The sequence below is a fragment of the Heloderma suspectum genome, chromosome 17 (genome assembly GCF_057233095.1).
Source record: "Heloderma suspectum isolate Gila_16-S chromosome 17, 16-S_ref, whole genome shotgun sequence".
NCBI lineage: Eukaryota > Metazoa > Chordata > Lepidosauria > Squamata > Helodermatidae > Heloderma > Heloderma suspectum.
This window is the reverse complement of record NC_139474.1, coordinates 10,299,638-10,316,326: the sequence shown is the minus strand read 5'-3', so window position 1 is coordinate 10,316,326 and position 16,689 is coordinate 10,299,638. Positions and strand designations below refer to the sequence as shown.

Genomic DNA, 16,689 nt, shown 5'->3' with positions numbered 1-16,689 from the left:
CGGCAACCCTACAACCACCTCCGCCCTTCAGAGGCATTAAAGTAAAAAGAGCCAGGAGACACTTTGTGTTTCACCTGCGTCACCTTTCATTTGCTCCTTAAATTGGACAGCAGAGAAGGACGCGGACTGCCCAACCCAGCCCACTTCCTCTCCCCAGCAGCAAGATGTTGGCAGCCTTGGATCAGCTCGAACACAAACTCACCAGCGTGCTGTCAAATTCCAACACAGCTTGTCCAGGGTCTTTCCGAGTTTCTGATTCTGAGAGCGGTGAAGGGCCCCTGGTTGGACTAGATGGGCTGGGTGAGCGATCCCTGGTTGGCTCAACCTGCTTCCTGTAAGCACTGATGCTCTCTCGGGGCTGAAGGATATCAGCAGAGCGACTTCCCTTTGAGCCTTGCCGTTCCCTTGAGCGTGTGGTTCTCTGCAGTTGAGGAATTGTGTAGGCTTGCATCAAGTACGTAGTTATGGTATAGCATCCACTGCCCTTTTTTCTTTCTTTACTTTTTCTTTTGCTATTGCTGTGTATAATATATATGGGTCACAATGACTACGTTTGGTGTTTGTTTCATAATGAATGAAACTACGCTGCCCCCACATGGCCTGTCCCTGATGTGGAATTACTTTCAGTTTTACTTTTTTACTATATTTCTACTAAACTTTATTTATTTATTATTACATTTCTATACTGCCCAATAGCCAAAACTCTCTGGATGGGTCACAACACTTAAAACTATAAAATACAGCATGATATAATACAATATAACAGTTTAGACATTTAAAATGTCAGTATAAAATAAAAAGAAAAACCCAAACTTTACACATTTGTCATTCCCCCTCTCCACCTCGTAGGTACGTGGGCAGAACGTAGATTTCTCCAAGTTTTGAACTTCCAACTCCCAGAAGCCCCTGCCAGCAGGGCCAGAGATCAGGAATGCTGGGAGTTGGAAGTCCCAAACATCTGGAGATCTACTTTCTGCACACCCACACTAGGTGTTTTATGGCTGCTAGGCCATATTGCACCAAAGATACCAGTGCAATGCAGCCCATAATTTTAAAAAATGTAATGTTTAAGAGCTTTACGGTAGAACAACTTGACAACAAACCACATTCTTACAAATGGATTTGTATATACCTTCCCACTGTGTTCAATACTGTAATGACCATAGAAACAGAAGAACAGCCCTGCAGGAGCAGACCCAAGGGTCCATCTAATTCAGCATCCCATTAAATGGAATCAAAGGTTCAAAGACAACCCACACTCAACCCATACTCAAGGTTCAGTACAGGTTGGCTGTAGGTTGTCGTTGAACTGTGGGTTGTTGAGTGAACGCAGCTGTGCTAACAAACCATCGTTTGTTGACCACAAACAACCCATGAAGAGAACCCATGTTTTGTTGCTGTGTTGTGAACTATGGGTTGTTCATGGTTAACAAACCATGATTTGTTAGTGTGGCTGGATTAACACAGCACAACAACCCATGGTCCAACAGCAACCCATGGTTCAACAACAACCCACAGATCACGCCAAGCTCAACCTTGAGTATGGGTTGAGTGTGGGTTGTCATGTTGTGTGAACCAGGTCGTAGAGTTGGAGGGATTCCTTAGAGGCCATCTAGTCCATCCCCCCGCTTCATGAAGGAAATCTAATGCTAGAGCATCCCCAAGAAATGGCTGTCCAGCTTCTGCTTCAAGACCTCCAGCAAGGGAGAGCCACCCACTCACTAGGCCAGGGATAGCTGCCCAACCCCTCCCACTTTTTTAAAAATTTAAATTAAACAGACCAAGTTCCTTCATAGGACTGGTTTTCCATATGACTGACTGTCCCTGGATCCTTTTGAGAAGCCCACAAGCAGGGCATAAAAGCAACAGGTCAGTGATAGAGCACCTGCTTTGCATGCAGAAGGTCCCAGGTTCGATCCCCAGCAGCTCCAGGTAGGGCTAGGAAAGAATCCCGCCTGAAATCTTGGAGAGTCAGTGTCAGCCAGTCAGTGTCGACAATACTGGACTAGATGGACTTATGGTCTAACTCCATATAAGGCAGCTTCTGATGTTCCTGTGCCCTGTTGTTTGTCTTAAGCATCTGATATTCCAAGGTTGACTGCCACTGTCCACAGAAGTTCTACTTAACTACCATGGTTAACACCCAGCAATGGACCTGTCCTCAGCGAATGCGCCTAATCACCTGTTGAAACCATCTAAGTCAGTGGCTGTCTTTACACATTTCTTTCTTGGAAGCATATCCAGCCCCCTCACACATGGCCTCCAAATGGCGAACAGTAAACCAGACGTGAAAACATGCAACAATAGAACCATTAACAATAGATCCAGCTGGTAAAATCCATTCAAACATCCGACAGCAAAAGGCAATGACTGATTGACTGGATTTGTACTTTGCCTTTCCACCAAGAAAAATGGCACTCAATGAGGCTTACAATCCTAAATAAAACTTGATTAAAACAATAATAAAACAAATACATTAAAACACCATTCAAAACACAACAACAAGAGAATAAAAACAGCATCCAATGCAACAGACCCGCGTATATGCCAAAGGCCTGCTTGAATAAAAAGGTCTTTGCCTGGCAATGGAAGGACAGCAGAGTGGGAGCAAACCTAGCCTCCCTGGACAGGGAGTTCCACGGCCTGGGAACGGCCACCAAAAAGGCCCTCTTTCAAGTCGCTACCACAGATGCCTCTGAAGGCAGTGGTCTTTAAAGAAGGGCTGCTCCTGAAGATCTTAAGACACAGGCAGGCTTGTATGGGAGAAGGAGGTCTTTCAGGTAGCCTGGTCCCAAGCCATACAGGGCTTTATAGGACTTTGACCCAGCACTTTGAATGGAAAGATCGCATCTTTTTTTGAAAACTGTTAAAAGGCACAGGAGAACGTCTTCACTCGGTGAAGAATAAAACTATGGAATTAACTTCCACCAGATGTAGTGATGGCCACCAATTTGGATGGCTTTCAAATGGGATTGGGCAAATTCCTGGAGGAGAAGGCTATCAATGGCTCCTGATGGCTATATGCTACCTCCATTATCAGAGGCAGTCTGTCTATGCTCACTCTTTCCTGGGGAACATGGGCAAGGGTGCTGTTGCACTCCTGTCCTGCTTGTGGGTTTCTTGTGGGCAGCTGGTTGGCCATTGTTTCAACAGAATCCTGGACTAGGTGGACCCATGGTCTGATCCAGCACGGTTCTTATGTTCTTAAGGTGGATTTTGTCTGGTGCCAAAGCAAAAGCAAAGGAGGAGGACGTGTCTAAGGAGGAAGTTCCGCAGTTTGGGTGCCGCCCCCCAAAAGGCCCCGTCTGCCGTAGCCATGCCACTACGTTTGGAAGGCGGGGGCACTCAGAGAAGGGCCTTTAAGACGATCTTAACTGGCATTCGGATTCCTACGGTAGGTGGCCCTTTAGGGCCTCAGGGGAAGCTCAGAGGGCCAATTGGGACTTCAGGTAGTCTAGATTGGGTCTGTGGGCCTGATGTTCAACTCCTCCCATCATAATGGGATTAAATACACTACCGGGGTAGGGAACTGGTTACCTTCTAGATGTTGTTGGACTACAGCTCCCATCCGCCCAAGCAGCACAGCCAGTGGTCAGGGTTGATGGCAGTCGTAGTCCAACAGGTTCCCCACCCTGGCTGGAGATATGTGTGCCCAAGTAGAAACATTTCAGGAAACCGTAAAAAAAAAAAAAAGTATATCGCCCCATCGTCACCGAGGAAGCCCTTGGTGGAATATCAGCCGTTCGACTGCCCCCACACACAGGATGCCACCAGAGAGGCGGCTCCTGCAGCCGTTATTCTGAAGTCACAACGAGCACAAACGCTGCTCTCTTGGGAGTTTCCTCTCTCAGACGGACTGCACAGATGTTTTAGTGTCGCAGAGAGATATGAACTTCAAGCCGGCCTCTCCCTGCCTTCAGACCCACTCACAGCAATTTCTTGCCTTGGGAAGGAATATAGAAAACTGCCTCCTACCAGGCAGACCATCGGTCCATCCAGACCTAGTGTTCTCAGCTCCCACTGGCGCTCCAAGCACCTTGGAGAGCTCCGTTAGAGTTCTGACTGAAACCCAGAGTGGATGCACAGCCCCGCTGACATCAGAGCCACCAGCCTCCACTGCCCAGGAGTGTCTCTCACAGCCTGGCTACCGGTGCTCTTTTTAATTAGAGGTGCCACGGCGTGGACTTGAGACCTTCTGCATGCAAAGCGGGTGCCCCACCACCAACTTACAGGTCCGCCCAAATATATACCATGTGAAAATGAACCCCTGCAATCCGTTCTAGCCCCACCCAAAAGAGGACGAGTGGTGCCCAAAATCCAGCCCCTGTGACCTGTTCTTCAATGGAATATCGATGTAGATTTGTATTAATTAATTTTTTAAATTTATATCCCTTCTTTCCTCCAAGGAGCCCAAGGCGGTTTACATGGTCATAGAATCATAGAACAGTAGGGTTGGAAGGGGCCTACAAGGCCATCGAGTCCAACCCCCTGCTCAATGCAGGAATCCAGGTCAGAGCATCCCCGACAGGTGGCTGTCCAGCCTCGTCTTGAACGCCTCCAGCGTGGGAGCGCCCACCACCTCCCTAGGGAATTGGTTCCACTGTCGTATTGCTCCAACAGTCAGGACGTTTCTCCTGATGTTCAGCCGGAATCTGGCTTCCTGTCACTTGAGCCCATTATTCCGTGTCCTGCACTCTGGGATGATCGAGAAGAGATCCTGGCCTTCCTCTCTGGGACAACCTTTCAAGTACTTGAAAGGTCCTCCTCCTCTCCATTTTATCCTCACAACAACCCTGCAAGGTAGGTTAGGCAGAGAGTCCGTGACTAGCCCTAAGTCACCCAGTGAGCTTCATGGCAGAGTGGGGACTAGAACCCGGATCTCCTGAGCTCCAGCCCAGCACTTCAACCACTACACCACACCGGCTCACACTGGAATGCTTGAGGCCCTTTGTTTGAAGTTTCAGCTCTCATTTTTTCAACAACAACAAAAAAGGAAAAGTATCTAGTCTTTAAGAAGATATAAGGAAAAATAGAACTCGAACCAATTGCTCTGTTAGGTGTCAACCTGTTCCCGCGTTTCTCGTATTCTGCCCAATGAGTGCAAAGGCACTGGCGTAACTTGGCAATTATATATACTTTTTTTAAAAAAAGATTCAATTGGACTAAAATAAATTAATGCATTAAAAATGAATTAATGCATCAAAAATGAATTAATGCATTAATGGTTACATTAAACAAGTTAGACTCACACTGATGCGTTTGCTGCTTCACCTTGCCTTAAGATCATACCCACGTATTCTTAGGACTACCACCACAACAACATTTCTGAGCGTGGGGCTGGCTGCTTTGCCAGTTCAGTCAATTCCAGATCACATCAATTCTAAAGCGTTTACGTGTTGCCAAGGGCTGGAGAAATCCAGCATCTTGACTGCCTGGGTGTCTGGGGAAAGGAAGCAGGGGACCTGAAAATTGCACTTAGAAATCTGAATTTGATAGAGTTTTGTTCACTGTCTCCAACCATTATTTTGCTGATAACTAGAACGCTGGGGGAGATTATGCACGCACACGCACACACAGTATTTGTATATTGCTCCACAGCCAGAGACCTTGGAGCAGTGAACAGCAGACAGGATAAAGAATAAAAACACCATGTTACAATAATTTTTTTTTTTTAAAGAAACAGAGTTCTGATAAAACCAAGTTTGATAAACTGCAGCTGGTCATTTAATGAAGGCTTCCTGAAATAACAAAGGAAGGGGGCCACCACACTGAAGGCTCTTTTCCTGGTGGACTCCAATCAGGCCATGGGCCCATGTGAAACCACCAGGAACATGCCCTCTGCTGACCTCAGTGACTGGGCAGGTTGGTAACACAGAAGGTGCTCTCTCAGGTATCCTGGTCCCAAGTTGTTTAAATCTTTGTACACAACAATAAATATATATGTATCTTTATTGTTGTAGCTTGTTCAGGAGAGGCAAAGCAGGGCTGAGGAGCTGTCCAACTGACTCAGAAAAGCAGCATTTTTGCTGAGAGAGACCCAGTAGGTCCATCTAGCCCAATATGACGTAACTCAGGTTTTCTGGCCACAATGGGGATTTCCCAGCTCAGCTACTGGAGAGCCCTGTAGCTGTAGTTGCTGTAGATGAAACCTGGGACCTTTTGCCATACCTTTACCCATAATAAACGAAGCTGCCTCGTACCGTCCTGTCATTGATCCCCCTGCCCGCTCTGAACACCAGCAGCTCTCCAGAGCAGCCTTCCTTCTCCAACTTCCAGCTGTTTTGGACTTCACTTCCCATCATCCCTGCCGACTGACCATGCTGATTGGGGCCTATTTATTTATTACATCTCTATACCACTGAATAGCTAAAGCTCTCCAGACAGTGCACAAAAAGCCTCTAAAACCATAAATTATGACATGATGAAACATCATATAGAACCTTTAAACATTGGAAACAAGAGTAAAATCAAAGCAAAAGCCAGGAGCAGTGTAAAGATCTAAAAGCACAGTTATCAAGACTGATGGGAGTTGCAGTACAAAGCATCTGGAGAATACCAGTTAAGAGCGTAGGAAGAGCCCTGCTGGATCAGACCAAGGGTCCAGCTATTCCAGCATTCTGTCACTCGGTGGCCAACCAGCTGCCAGCGGTTGGGGAGTTTGCTCTAGGGCCTCCAATGGTGCTGGAGAGGTTCTTTCTTACCTCTTTGGATGCCTGATCTTTTAAAGCTGGAGATGACAGGGATAGAACCCAGGACTTCCTACATGCTCTGACATGGAGGTACAGCCCTCCCTTGCCAATGTTCCCTATTCTCACCTGTGTCACAACGTTCTCCTGCTGCAGGTCGCTGGATCTTCTCAGAGGGGTGTCCCTCAACCCCTTTCGCTTGGGTTCTTTCTTCCTCATGTTCCCCCTGGAAAAGGACAGACGGAAGGACCTGTGGAGAGTCCGCCGCCAGTCCAACACTCTTTCCGCTCCACACCAGAAGAGGTGGCTCGAAAGCGCAAGCGATCTGTCAAGCAGACGTTAACAATTTAAAAAAAAACACCGGATGGATTTGAAATGACAGGCGGCTGCAACTGGCTGACGGGTTGTTTATATACAGACTTTGTTCCACACGGGCCGGGCCGACTCCTAGTGGTGGCTGATAGGAGAAAAGGAGACAAACAGAGAAAACTCAGTTGGTTCGAGAGGAGCACAAGCAATGAGGTGCAGAACCTGCAATCCCAGTTTGGGAAAGAGCCCCATTTTTAAAAAACAGCTTTCTGGTGACACCAACAGGGAAGGACTTTGGAGCAGATGTTCAGGGCCCACTTAGCAGAATGTGGGGTGTCGGTGGTACGGAATTCAGCAAGGCTGACTTATCACATTTCAAAGTAAGTGAAGTACAACATGTCGCCGCCTAAAGAGCTCCCCCCCGGCCATAAAACCAATAAGTCCAAAATCACCTTATCTGTCATCTTTTGGGCACCAGGCAGATATACTTATTTTCCCAGGCATTTGGACATTAGTTATGTCCCAACTGTTGTGGGCTACTTTTGTGGTGTTCATTCCAGGCTGTGGGGGCAGGTGGGATTTTGTGAATAGTGGATTAGCACTTTGCATATTGTATTCTTTTTAGATTATGTTTTGATGGTGTTTTGTTTTATTTGTATCACTGTGCTGATTAAAGTTTATTTTGATTTGGAGGGGGATTTCTGTTACACTCATTACGAATTTCTCTATTTTGCTTGCGCAAGTTGCTTCAAGACTGCTTTTTGCAGTGGGATGCCACACATAAATTTAATAAATAAATAATTGCACTGCTGCTTCTAGCTGGGTTATAGCTACTCCCACAAGTTTCCATCCCATCTAGCCAACATCTTGTCACTGTTCAGCATAACCAAGAAACAGAACTCAAAGCTGGGCTATTCTTGGTGGTGGCCCCATGACTTTTGAACTCCACCCCGCCCCCCAGAAGAGATGCATGTTTGATCCCTTCAGTACAGGTCTTGAAACCCCATTTATTTTTTATCTGTTTTTAATGATATTGTTGAGCTGACTTTTGGATTTTTAATGTTTTGTGCTGCTGCTGGTTTTAGATTTGTTCCCCCCCCCCAATTTATTTAAATTTAGTTATAGAAGCATGGTGGTGGATTCTGATATGTTTTAAACAGATGCTTTAAATTACTGAATGTCAGGCCTGCGGGGGGGGGGGGGGCAGTATAGGATTACTGTAGTTTAAAATTTTATTTGTAAGTCGCCTTTGCTCTAAAAGTGGCCTACAAATATTTAAAATAAGTAGCTGTCAAAATTCACTGCCAGGAGCTTCACCTGCTTCTTTTTCCTGGACTAGAAGAGGTCCGCTTGGCTCTCACAAACAGTTGAGGCAATAAACCTGTGTCGGGATTGTACCATTTCAAACTCCAGGCGGGGAATCAGCATAATTAAATGGTCCTCTGTACAACAATGAATATCCATACACAGAGAGCTAGCATGTCAGGAAAAGGGGTTCCAAGCCTAGCTTTCTCCCTGACATTCTAGTCTTCTGCCTCATCTGTTGGCTGTTTTTGTTTTTTTAAAGCTCTCTTTTAAGTTTTAAACCACTTCTTTTGTTTAACGTTAACAGGCTTGAGTAGTTCTACTACTTTTGAACTAGACAGGCAGGCAAGATATAATTATTCCAAATAAATAAATAAATAAAATGCTGTAATATTAGCAAACTATTATAAATATCCCAAATATGTAAAATGCTACAATATTTATAGTATTCTATCTTCCTAAATAAACAAGCAAGCAATAATAATAATGTACTTCCACCTGGTCATGATGTAACTGGAAAGTTTTGCTATGTGAATTGGCTTGTTTCCCTTTTTGTATCATCTATTATTTATTATTATTATTTTATTTTTATTATTATTATTATTATTATTATTATTTTGTTTCCCAAAAAATATACAAGGTAAAAATGAACTACCTCATCAACAATGAAGTGTTTTGTGTCTTTTAGGTTGCAAGCCTGAAGGAACAAAATTCAAAGTGATCTTGATAGACTGGAGTGCTGGGCAGAAAATAACAAAATGACATTTAATAGGAATAAATGCCAAGTTCTGCATCTAGGAAAAAGAAACCAAATGCACAGTTACAAGATGGGGGATACGTGGCTCAACAACACTACAAGCGAGAAGGATCTTGGAATTGTTGTCGATCACAAGCTGAATATGAGCCAACAATGTGATGTGGCTGCAAAAAAGGCCAATGCTATTTTGGCTCATTAACAGCTCATTAATAGAAGCATAGCTTCCAAATCCCGGGAAGTCCTAGTTCCCCTCTACTCAGCACTGGTTAGGCCTCATCTGGAGTGCTGTGTGCAGTTCTGGGCACCACACTTTAAGAAGGATGCAGACAAACTGGAGAGGGTTCAGAGGAGGGCAACAAAGATGATCAGGGGACTGGAAACAAAGCCCTGTGAGGAGAGGCTGAAAGAACTGGGCGCGTTTAGCCTTGAGAAGAGCAGACTGAGGGGAGATAGGGTAGCGCTCTTCAAGTACTCGAAAGGTTGTCACAGAGGGGAAGGCCAGGATCTCTCCTCGATCATCCAGAGTGCAGGACACGGAACAATGGGCTCAAGTTACAGGAAGCCAGATTCCGGCTGAACATCAGGAAAAACTTCCTGAGTGTCAGAGCAATACGGCAATGGAACCCATTCCCTAGGGAGGCGGTGGGCTCTCCCACACTGGAGGCATTCAAGACGAGGCTGGACAGCCACCTGCCAGGGACGCTCCGGCTTGGATCCCTGCACTGAGCAGGGGGCTGGACTCGATGGCCTTGTGGGCCCCTTCCAGCCCTACTGTTCTATGATTCTAGGGCAAGGCCGGTGTCATTTTTTTAATCTTTGTGAATCGCCTAGAAAAATTAAGATGCTTTATTAATACTAAATAATAGCTCATTAATAATAAAATAATGAACGTTTTGCTTGTTTCCCCTCTCCTGAATGTTGTAAGTCAACGACCATTTTATCTGCATATATTTGCATAAAGTACGATTTGCATAAGCAGCAACTCAACCTTTCCCCCTTCCCTCGGATTCTCCCTCCCCACCGTCCCCCATTTGCACCCGCCCACAACACCTCGGTAACTATGGAAACCAAAGCGCCTCACCTCCAGGACGATTTCACCAATCACCGCTAAGGGCGAGTCGCTGCACGGCTCCTCCAATCGCAAGGCCTAACGTGCAGCATGATCGTCGTGATAGACGGAGGTAGGCTGGGCCAATGAGACAAGAGAGCAGGCGGAGCAAAACCCACCCGCTTTTGCCTCCCAGTTGACTCAAGGTTGGCTGAGAGCGACAGATGGGCGAGAAAGAGCGCCAATGAGCACTGGGAGGGAGGAGGGCGCAGAGAGAGCCACTCAGGACGAGAGTAGGCCAGAGAGTGACAGTTGAGGTTCTGAGAAGTCCCGCCTTTCGAGAGAGTGACAGGAGCGAACAGCCAATCAAGCGGGAGGGGGCGGGTCCCTCGAGGCCTCTGCTTTGTGGTGGGTAAGTGGGGGAAAGAAGGGGCTCCTCCACCACCCAACGCACCCCCTGTTGGGGGGGAGGAAGAAGGGCGCTTGCCGTTAGAGATAGATTTATATTATACTATGGGGGACATTAGCTCCCCCCTCGCCCATGAGGGCGGGGCTTGGAAAAGGGGGGTCAGTGGGGGGGCAGATTAAGGGGTCACTACTGGGAGTCCTCAGGTGTTATTACTGAGGGGGTCACTGTGGAAAATATACTGAGGGCTATGGGGGCAACCCTCCACGCCTAGGAGAATCATTGGGGGGGTGTCCAGTTTTATTGGGGAGGGAGGGCAAAATGTTGACGGCAACTGAGGGGAGGGGGAAAGCAGGGAGGGGGGATTATTAGAGAAATGTTTTTATAGTTGTGGAGATCAGATCATGGGAAAAGATATAATAAAGGGGGTTCAGGTTGGGTGGGGATGGATATTGAGGGGGGTTTCCAAAGAGGAAGGTAATTGCAGGGTGGGGGGACTGCACTGGCACTGGAAATCTAGATTAAAAAGAGGGCTTTGTATAAATATCCCCAGACACAGACTTTGCGGTCTGAGGATGGTTGTGTGGGATGAATTGGAAGAGGGTTCAATTTAGAGGTGCTCGATGATGGGGTGGGGGGATTCAAAAATAGGGGAATTTGAGAAAGGGAAGGGAATCTATATGGGCATCAGAAATCTATATTGATGGCTGTCTGGTGGGGGTGTATTGCCCCAGAATGATATGGCACAGCAACGGACCCTGTTGGATTGAAGGGGATTTTTTGGACAGCTTAAGTTAGCCAGTCCCTCCTTTTCACACTCTGGATGGCAAAAGGAAAGGACTGAGCAACTGAGGGGAGATGGTAGAGTTCCAGAAGACAGATCTCTGCCTGAGACTCTGTAGAGCAGAGCTAAGCAACGTAGTGCTCTCCAGATGTTTTGGACTACAACTGCCACCAGCCCCAGCCAGCATAGCCCCTGGTCAGGGATTGTGGGAATTGTAGTCCAAAACACTTGAAGAGCACCAGGTTGCCTACTGGTGTTGCGGTGCCTCTCCCAGGCTAAATCAACAGTGCTGCGTTAGATGGATCCATGTTCTGACCATTCTTGAGAATGTGGTCCTAGCAAAACGTAATCCAAATGAGTAGAAAGCTGTGGATTCGGACTCCTAAAAACTGTGCCTGAAAAGTTACCCAGTGTCCTCTCTTGCTTTCTCCCTGCTCTGCTATCCCAAGGGGGCTAAGCTATGCCGTTGGTTTCTCTGCCATTCTGAAAAGCGCCTTCAGCATGGAGTTCCCCGACCACAGCAAAAACTTACTGCAGAGCCTGTGGGAGCAGCAACGCGAGGGCTTCCTTTGCGACTGCACCGTGCTTGTGGGCAGCACCCAGTTCTTGGCCCACCGGGCGGTCCTGGCATCTTGCAGTGCCTTCTTCCACATGTTCTACAAGGAGCGGCTGGACAAGCGAGACTTGGTCTCCATTAACAACGAGATTGTCACGGCGCCGGCATTTGGGCTACTGCTGGAATTCATGTACAAGGGCAGCCTCTCCTTCAATGACATGCCGGTGGAAGACATACTCGCGGCTGCCAGCTACTTGCACATGAACGACATCGTCAAGGTGTGCAAGAAGAAGCTGCAGGCCCGTGCCTTGACGGAAGCAGACAGCACAAAGAAAGAGGAGGATTCCCCAGGCAGTTCAGAACATCTACCTAGCACCTCCAAGTGCCAACTCCAGATGCCCGAGATCCAGCCCTTGCCACTGCCGCCCCCTCACCCGGGCGAAGCAGAGAAGAACAAAAAGGAGGAGTGGAAAGGAGGCGAGCGAGCTGGTTCCGAGGAACCGCTGGCCTCTACTTTGGATGTTGCCGACACCACGCAGCCAGGAGTGGAAGCTCCTCCACCAGCAAGGCCTCTTCTGCCCCCCGTCGTTGACATCTCCCTCTCCAGCCCCAGCAGTTCCACTGAAACCATATCGCACAGCTGTTTTCCTCCAGGGAACATAGCTGAGGGACCTTCCGGTGCAGACCCCGTACCAGAGAGGTATGCGGAGCACCGGGCAGGTGGCCTCGGCACATTTTGCCAGAAGGAGTCCAACAGGTCCTCCATCAAGGTCAAGGTGGAAGCCATTGTGATCTCCGACGAGGAGCCAGATGGGGCGGAGCACCTGGATGGACACAACACAGAGTTGAGGCTGGAGAGCATCTTCCAGAGGTCCACCGGAGAGGCAGGGCCAGCTGGAGGCTGCGGACGCCACCCGGACAGCTTCGAGGAGCCTGGTGGGATGGAAGAGGTCTCTTCGGAGAGCGGCTTCTTGCCTCAAGACCACATCCCCTATCACATGATCCCTATGGCTGGCGGGCAAAGCTTCTCCAACATGGTGACTCCCCCTCTGCACGAACAGATGTACCTGCAGGATTACGAGTCCCACTCCAACTTTGGCATCTTTACAGAAGATGTGCCCACTTGCAAGACATGTGGGAAAACCTTCTCATGCTCCTACACGCTGCGGCGCCACGCCACCGTCCACACACGGGAACGCCCCTATGAATGCCGCTATTGCATGCGGAGTTACACCCAGTCCGGAGACCTTTACCGGCACATCCGCAAGGCCCACAACGAGGACCTGGCAGCCAAGCGTTGCAAACAGGATGTGGAGAACCCCTCTTAGGGTGCCCGGTCAGGTGGTTCAAAGGTGACCCAACCGGACAGTTCCCGACACGAAAGGGTGGCATTCTCTCTTTTAACTCTGTGCAGAAGCCATGTGACAGGCCTCCTTCTGAGCCAACAATTGTTTTGTGTCCTACTCGGCTCAGTCTTCCCAGCCACTCCTTAACCATTGCCCCATCTTTGCCTTGGGAATTTGGCATTGGTTTTTCCACAGGGTAGTTCTTGGGCAATGCAGATTCACATCCAGGCCGTCCCTTGTACATAGTTTGGAAGAAGCCACATAATGTAAAAGTAACGGGGGAGTTTGTTTCTTTCCCCTCTTGTATTTATTTATGTCATAGCTCCAGGACAGGAGGTTGGAGTGAAACCACAGAAGATTGGTACTGCTGGATTGAGGGCAGATGTTTTACACCAGGGAAGATCCAGCCTTCTCCAGCCTGGTATCCTCCAGATGTGTTGGACTTCAACTCCCATCAGTCCAAACCAGCATGGTCAAGAATGCTGGGAGTTGTAGTCTAAAGCATTTGGAGGGCACCAGGTTGGAGAAAGCTTTTTGTTCTCCATAGCTGATGCAGAGCAGAATTTCATGTGGGTGGGGAGCAAGTAAAAACAGTATTCTAGCTCATGGCTGCTTAGAAAAGATTGTGTCTGTGGGGATGACTACATTGAAGGGCTTTGCCCTGGCACTATCCCATTGTGCAATGTGGGTGAGCCATGTGGCAAAAAGGGGCAGGGTATTCTGTTTTTAAAACAGCCCCTCCCATACCATTTGACGTGGTGGCATCAGAGTACCATCCGAAGGTGTTACATCCCTGTTCTGAAATATGCCCATTTTACAGACAAGAACGGATGAGAACTAAAGCAGAGGTAGGCAACCTAGGGCCTGTGGGCATCAACACCCCCACACTTCAAAAAAAATTATCACATTTTCTTACTGGCAGCTGGACTTGCCTCACTGACTCTCATCTTCTGGGCAGGTGACTTGCCTTTGCCACACCTCCCAAGGCAGCCATTTTGTGGTGGTGCCCAGGAGTTTTTCTCAAATTGCCAAATGTGTCCATGGCTCAAAAAGGTTGCCTACCTGTAAACTAAGGTTTACACAAGCTGCATTGGGGGGGCCCACACACACACACAAATTCTTACCTGCCTCAGAGTCAATTCTTACCCCCTATTAAGCCTACCACTTCAGAGCAGCCACTGCCAGCTGCTACTTTGCTCCCAGGATTCGCAGCCCTTTCCCCTGTGAAGTGTGTTTCTCCAACCTGTTTGTTTCGTAAGCAGCTGCAAAGCAGCCTCACTGCCAAGGACACACATTCAACAGTAAAAATCAAGCACCGCGTGCTCCTGTATTCTGTTTTCTGTGGTGTAGTGGTTTTCTCTCTCCCATTCCTCTTGCAGCATATCTACCCATTTAAATTGGCTTGGGTTTGATTGAACAATTGATCTAACATTGTTTCTAGGCCACCTTTAAGGGTGGAACCTTCTCAAGGTGGTGTGGAACCCTCTCAAGGTTGCCTTCCTCCCCATCCCCCAGAAAGAACCCTGGGAGCTGTAGTTCATTAGGGTGACAAGAGTTCTTGGTTAGACTCCCAGCTAGAACTATAATTCCCTGTATCCCTTGGTTCAAAGCTGGGACAGGTTTGAATGGGATTAAAAAAAATAAATAAAAGACTAGTGTATTCAGTCCCTTAAACCAGGCTCAGGATTGTCAGGACACAGGATTCCTCCCCAGTGCTCTGTTCTCCCCTCGGGGCTCAGATGCAGAAAATAAATTAACCACACTTTATTCCTGCTCCTCTGTCCCATACCCTGCCACTACCAAGGGCAGCAGCTACTGGCAAACTTCCTCATTAGCCCAGCTTTCCCCAATCTGGCACCCTCTGGGTGTGTAGTCTCTCAACTCCCAGAACCCCCTAGCAGCACTTGCTCCCCAAGGCCTCAACCTCGCAGGAGGCATCCATTGTGGCCATGTTACCTGGGCAAATGTGGAAGCCCTCCAAACCCATCTGCCCCGCTTTCTGCTTGTCAGCAGGTTAGCAGTTACAGTGGGCAGGTCTCCTGCTGGTCCCTGCTTGGTGTTGATGGGCAAATTGGGTATGCTTTCCTACGCAGGAAGTTGCATCCTGGAGATGTGAGCCTGAGAGGGACATTTGAACTCCATATACACAAGGCTGTAAATTCCATCCTTCACCCCTACCCCTCCGCCCACACTTTTGGCCATGTGCTTAGCCTTCTTCGACAAATTCTCTAGAAATAAGCCCTATAGACTTAGTGGATATACTGCTGTATCACAGTTGTCGAGCTGTGGGTACATCATGAACCTATTTAACAGTTGCGCTTGTTTGAAAGTTATGGCAGGTCTGGCTTGTGATAGGAAGAGCCAGGTCCTATCACACCTGGACTAACTACAGCAGCAGACATCTGCTTTAGCTGGACTGTCATTTCCTCTTTCCCCACCACAGGGCCATCTAACACAGAGCCAGCATCAAGGGTAGGCATGGTCAGGCAGCTGCCAAGGGCCCGCACCCCAACAGAGGCCCACTCACAAGTGCTCCCCAGAGTTGCTCCTCTTCACCTTTGCAACCTGCTTCTTCACCTGCCTCTTGCTCTAGCCTAGACAATGGTGGTGGCAAGGAGGAGGAGCAGTGAATGCCATGGCCTACTTGCTCACTGGCTCTCTGCCTGCCAAGCGAGCAAGTGGTAGCAATGGTGAGAAAGGAGGAGGAGCAAGAGCAGCTGCTGACAATAGTGGTGAGAAAGTAGACTCAGGGAGGGGCCGTTGAGAGTGTCTCTCCTGAGGACCCTCAAAAACCTGGAGATGACCCTGATCCAACACCAGCCGCCCTGTGGGATGGAAGCCAGGAGTGACCGGGGGGGGGGGGGCAGGCAAAGACAACAGCACCCCACCCTGCTCCTCCAGTGGAGTCGGTTTGGTTTTATTTTAAGTGATTTAAGGTGCAATCCTATTCATGTTTAGACAGAAAAAAGTCCTACAAAAGCATAGCTGGCTGGGGCGTGCTGGGAGTTATAGGACTTTTTCCTGTCTAAGCATGCATAGGATTGTGCCCTTAAATGATTTATCCACTACACTCTGTAAGTGATGAGAGGCACTTTGAAAACGGCATGCCAGAAACGGGTTGCAAACCTACTAAATAAATCATAAACCAATAGCAATCCATAGGTAGGCTCTCCTGAGCAAGCCGCATCAAAACGGATGGGAGCTTGTTCTTGTGCAGGAAAACTTCCTGGGGGAAATTGTGGCTTGCGTTGGTTCCGACCTGTCTGTCTCCACTACCCAAAGCCACCACTTGCTGTTTCCTTGGACTAGCTTGGCCTCCTCAGTCTCTCTTGTTCTCTCCCTTTCTCTTGTTTTGTAAATCAACAAGTGTACAACACAACTCTTTGGTTGCAGGGTCTGCAAGCACTTCTCCATCGTAGCCCATATGAGTAAGACAGAGATGTTGTAGGCTGCCAAGAACAGATTAGGTTCCCATTTGGATAACTTCTTCAC

The 16,689-nt window shown here is 48.1% G+C and overlaps 2 protein-coding genes across 5 annotated transcripts in view; one reads left to right on the top strand and one right to left on the bottom strand.

Annotated features, from left to right (window-relative positions):
- LOC146334452 (5'-3' exonuclease PLD3-like) overlaps window positions 1–7,086 on the bottom strand; it is a 26,291-nt gene extending 19,205 nt beyond the window's left edge. The window contains exons 1-2 of one of the 3 annotated variants that reach the window (XM_084824253.1): window positions 6,816–7,086; window positions 203–421 (exon numbers count right to left, since the gene is read on the bottom strand). In XM_084824253.1, the coding sequence (XP_084680379.1) occupies window positions 203–421; window positions 6,816–6,905 (309 nt within the window). In that variant the 5' untranslated portion in view covers window positions 6,906–7,086. The other 2 variants (XM_084824252.1, XM_084824254.1) reach the window with 2 other exon arrangements.
- ZBTB3 (zinc finger and BTB domain containing 3) lies at window positions 7,032–16,689 on the top strand. 2 transcript variants are annotated; one of them, XM_084824257.1, is made up of 3 exons: window positions 7,032–7,375; window positions 8,989–10,513; window positions 11,745–16,689. In XM_084824257.1, exon 3 carries the CDS (start codon window positions 11,797–11,799, stop codon window positions 13,177–13,179), a length of 1,383 nt encoding a protein of 460 aa, XP_084680383.1. In that variant the 5' UTR covers window positions 7,032–7,375; window positions 8,989–10,513; window positions 11,745–11,796; the 3' UTR covers window positions 13,180–16,689. The 2 variants fall into 2 exon arrangements, with proteins under 2 accessions (XP_084680383.1, XP_084680382.1); XM_084824256.1 differs by having other exon boundaries at window positions 8,989–10,517.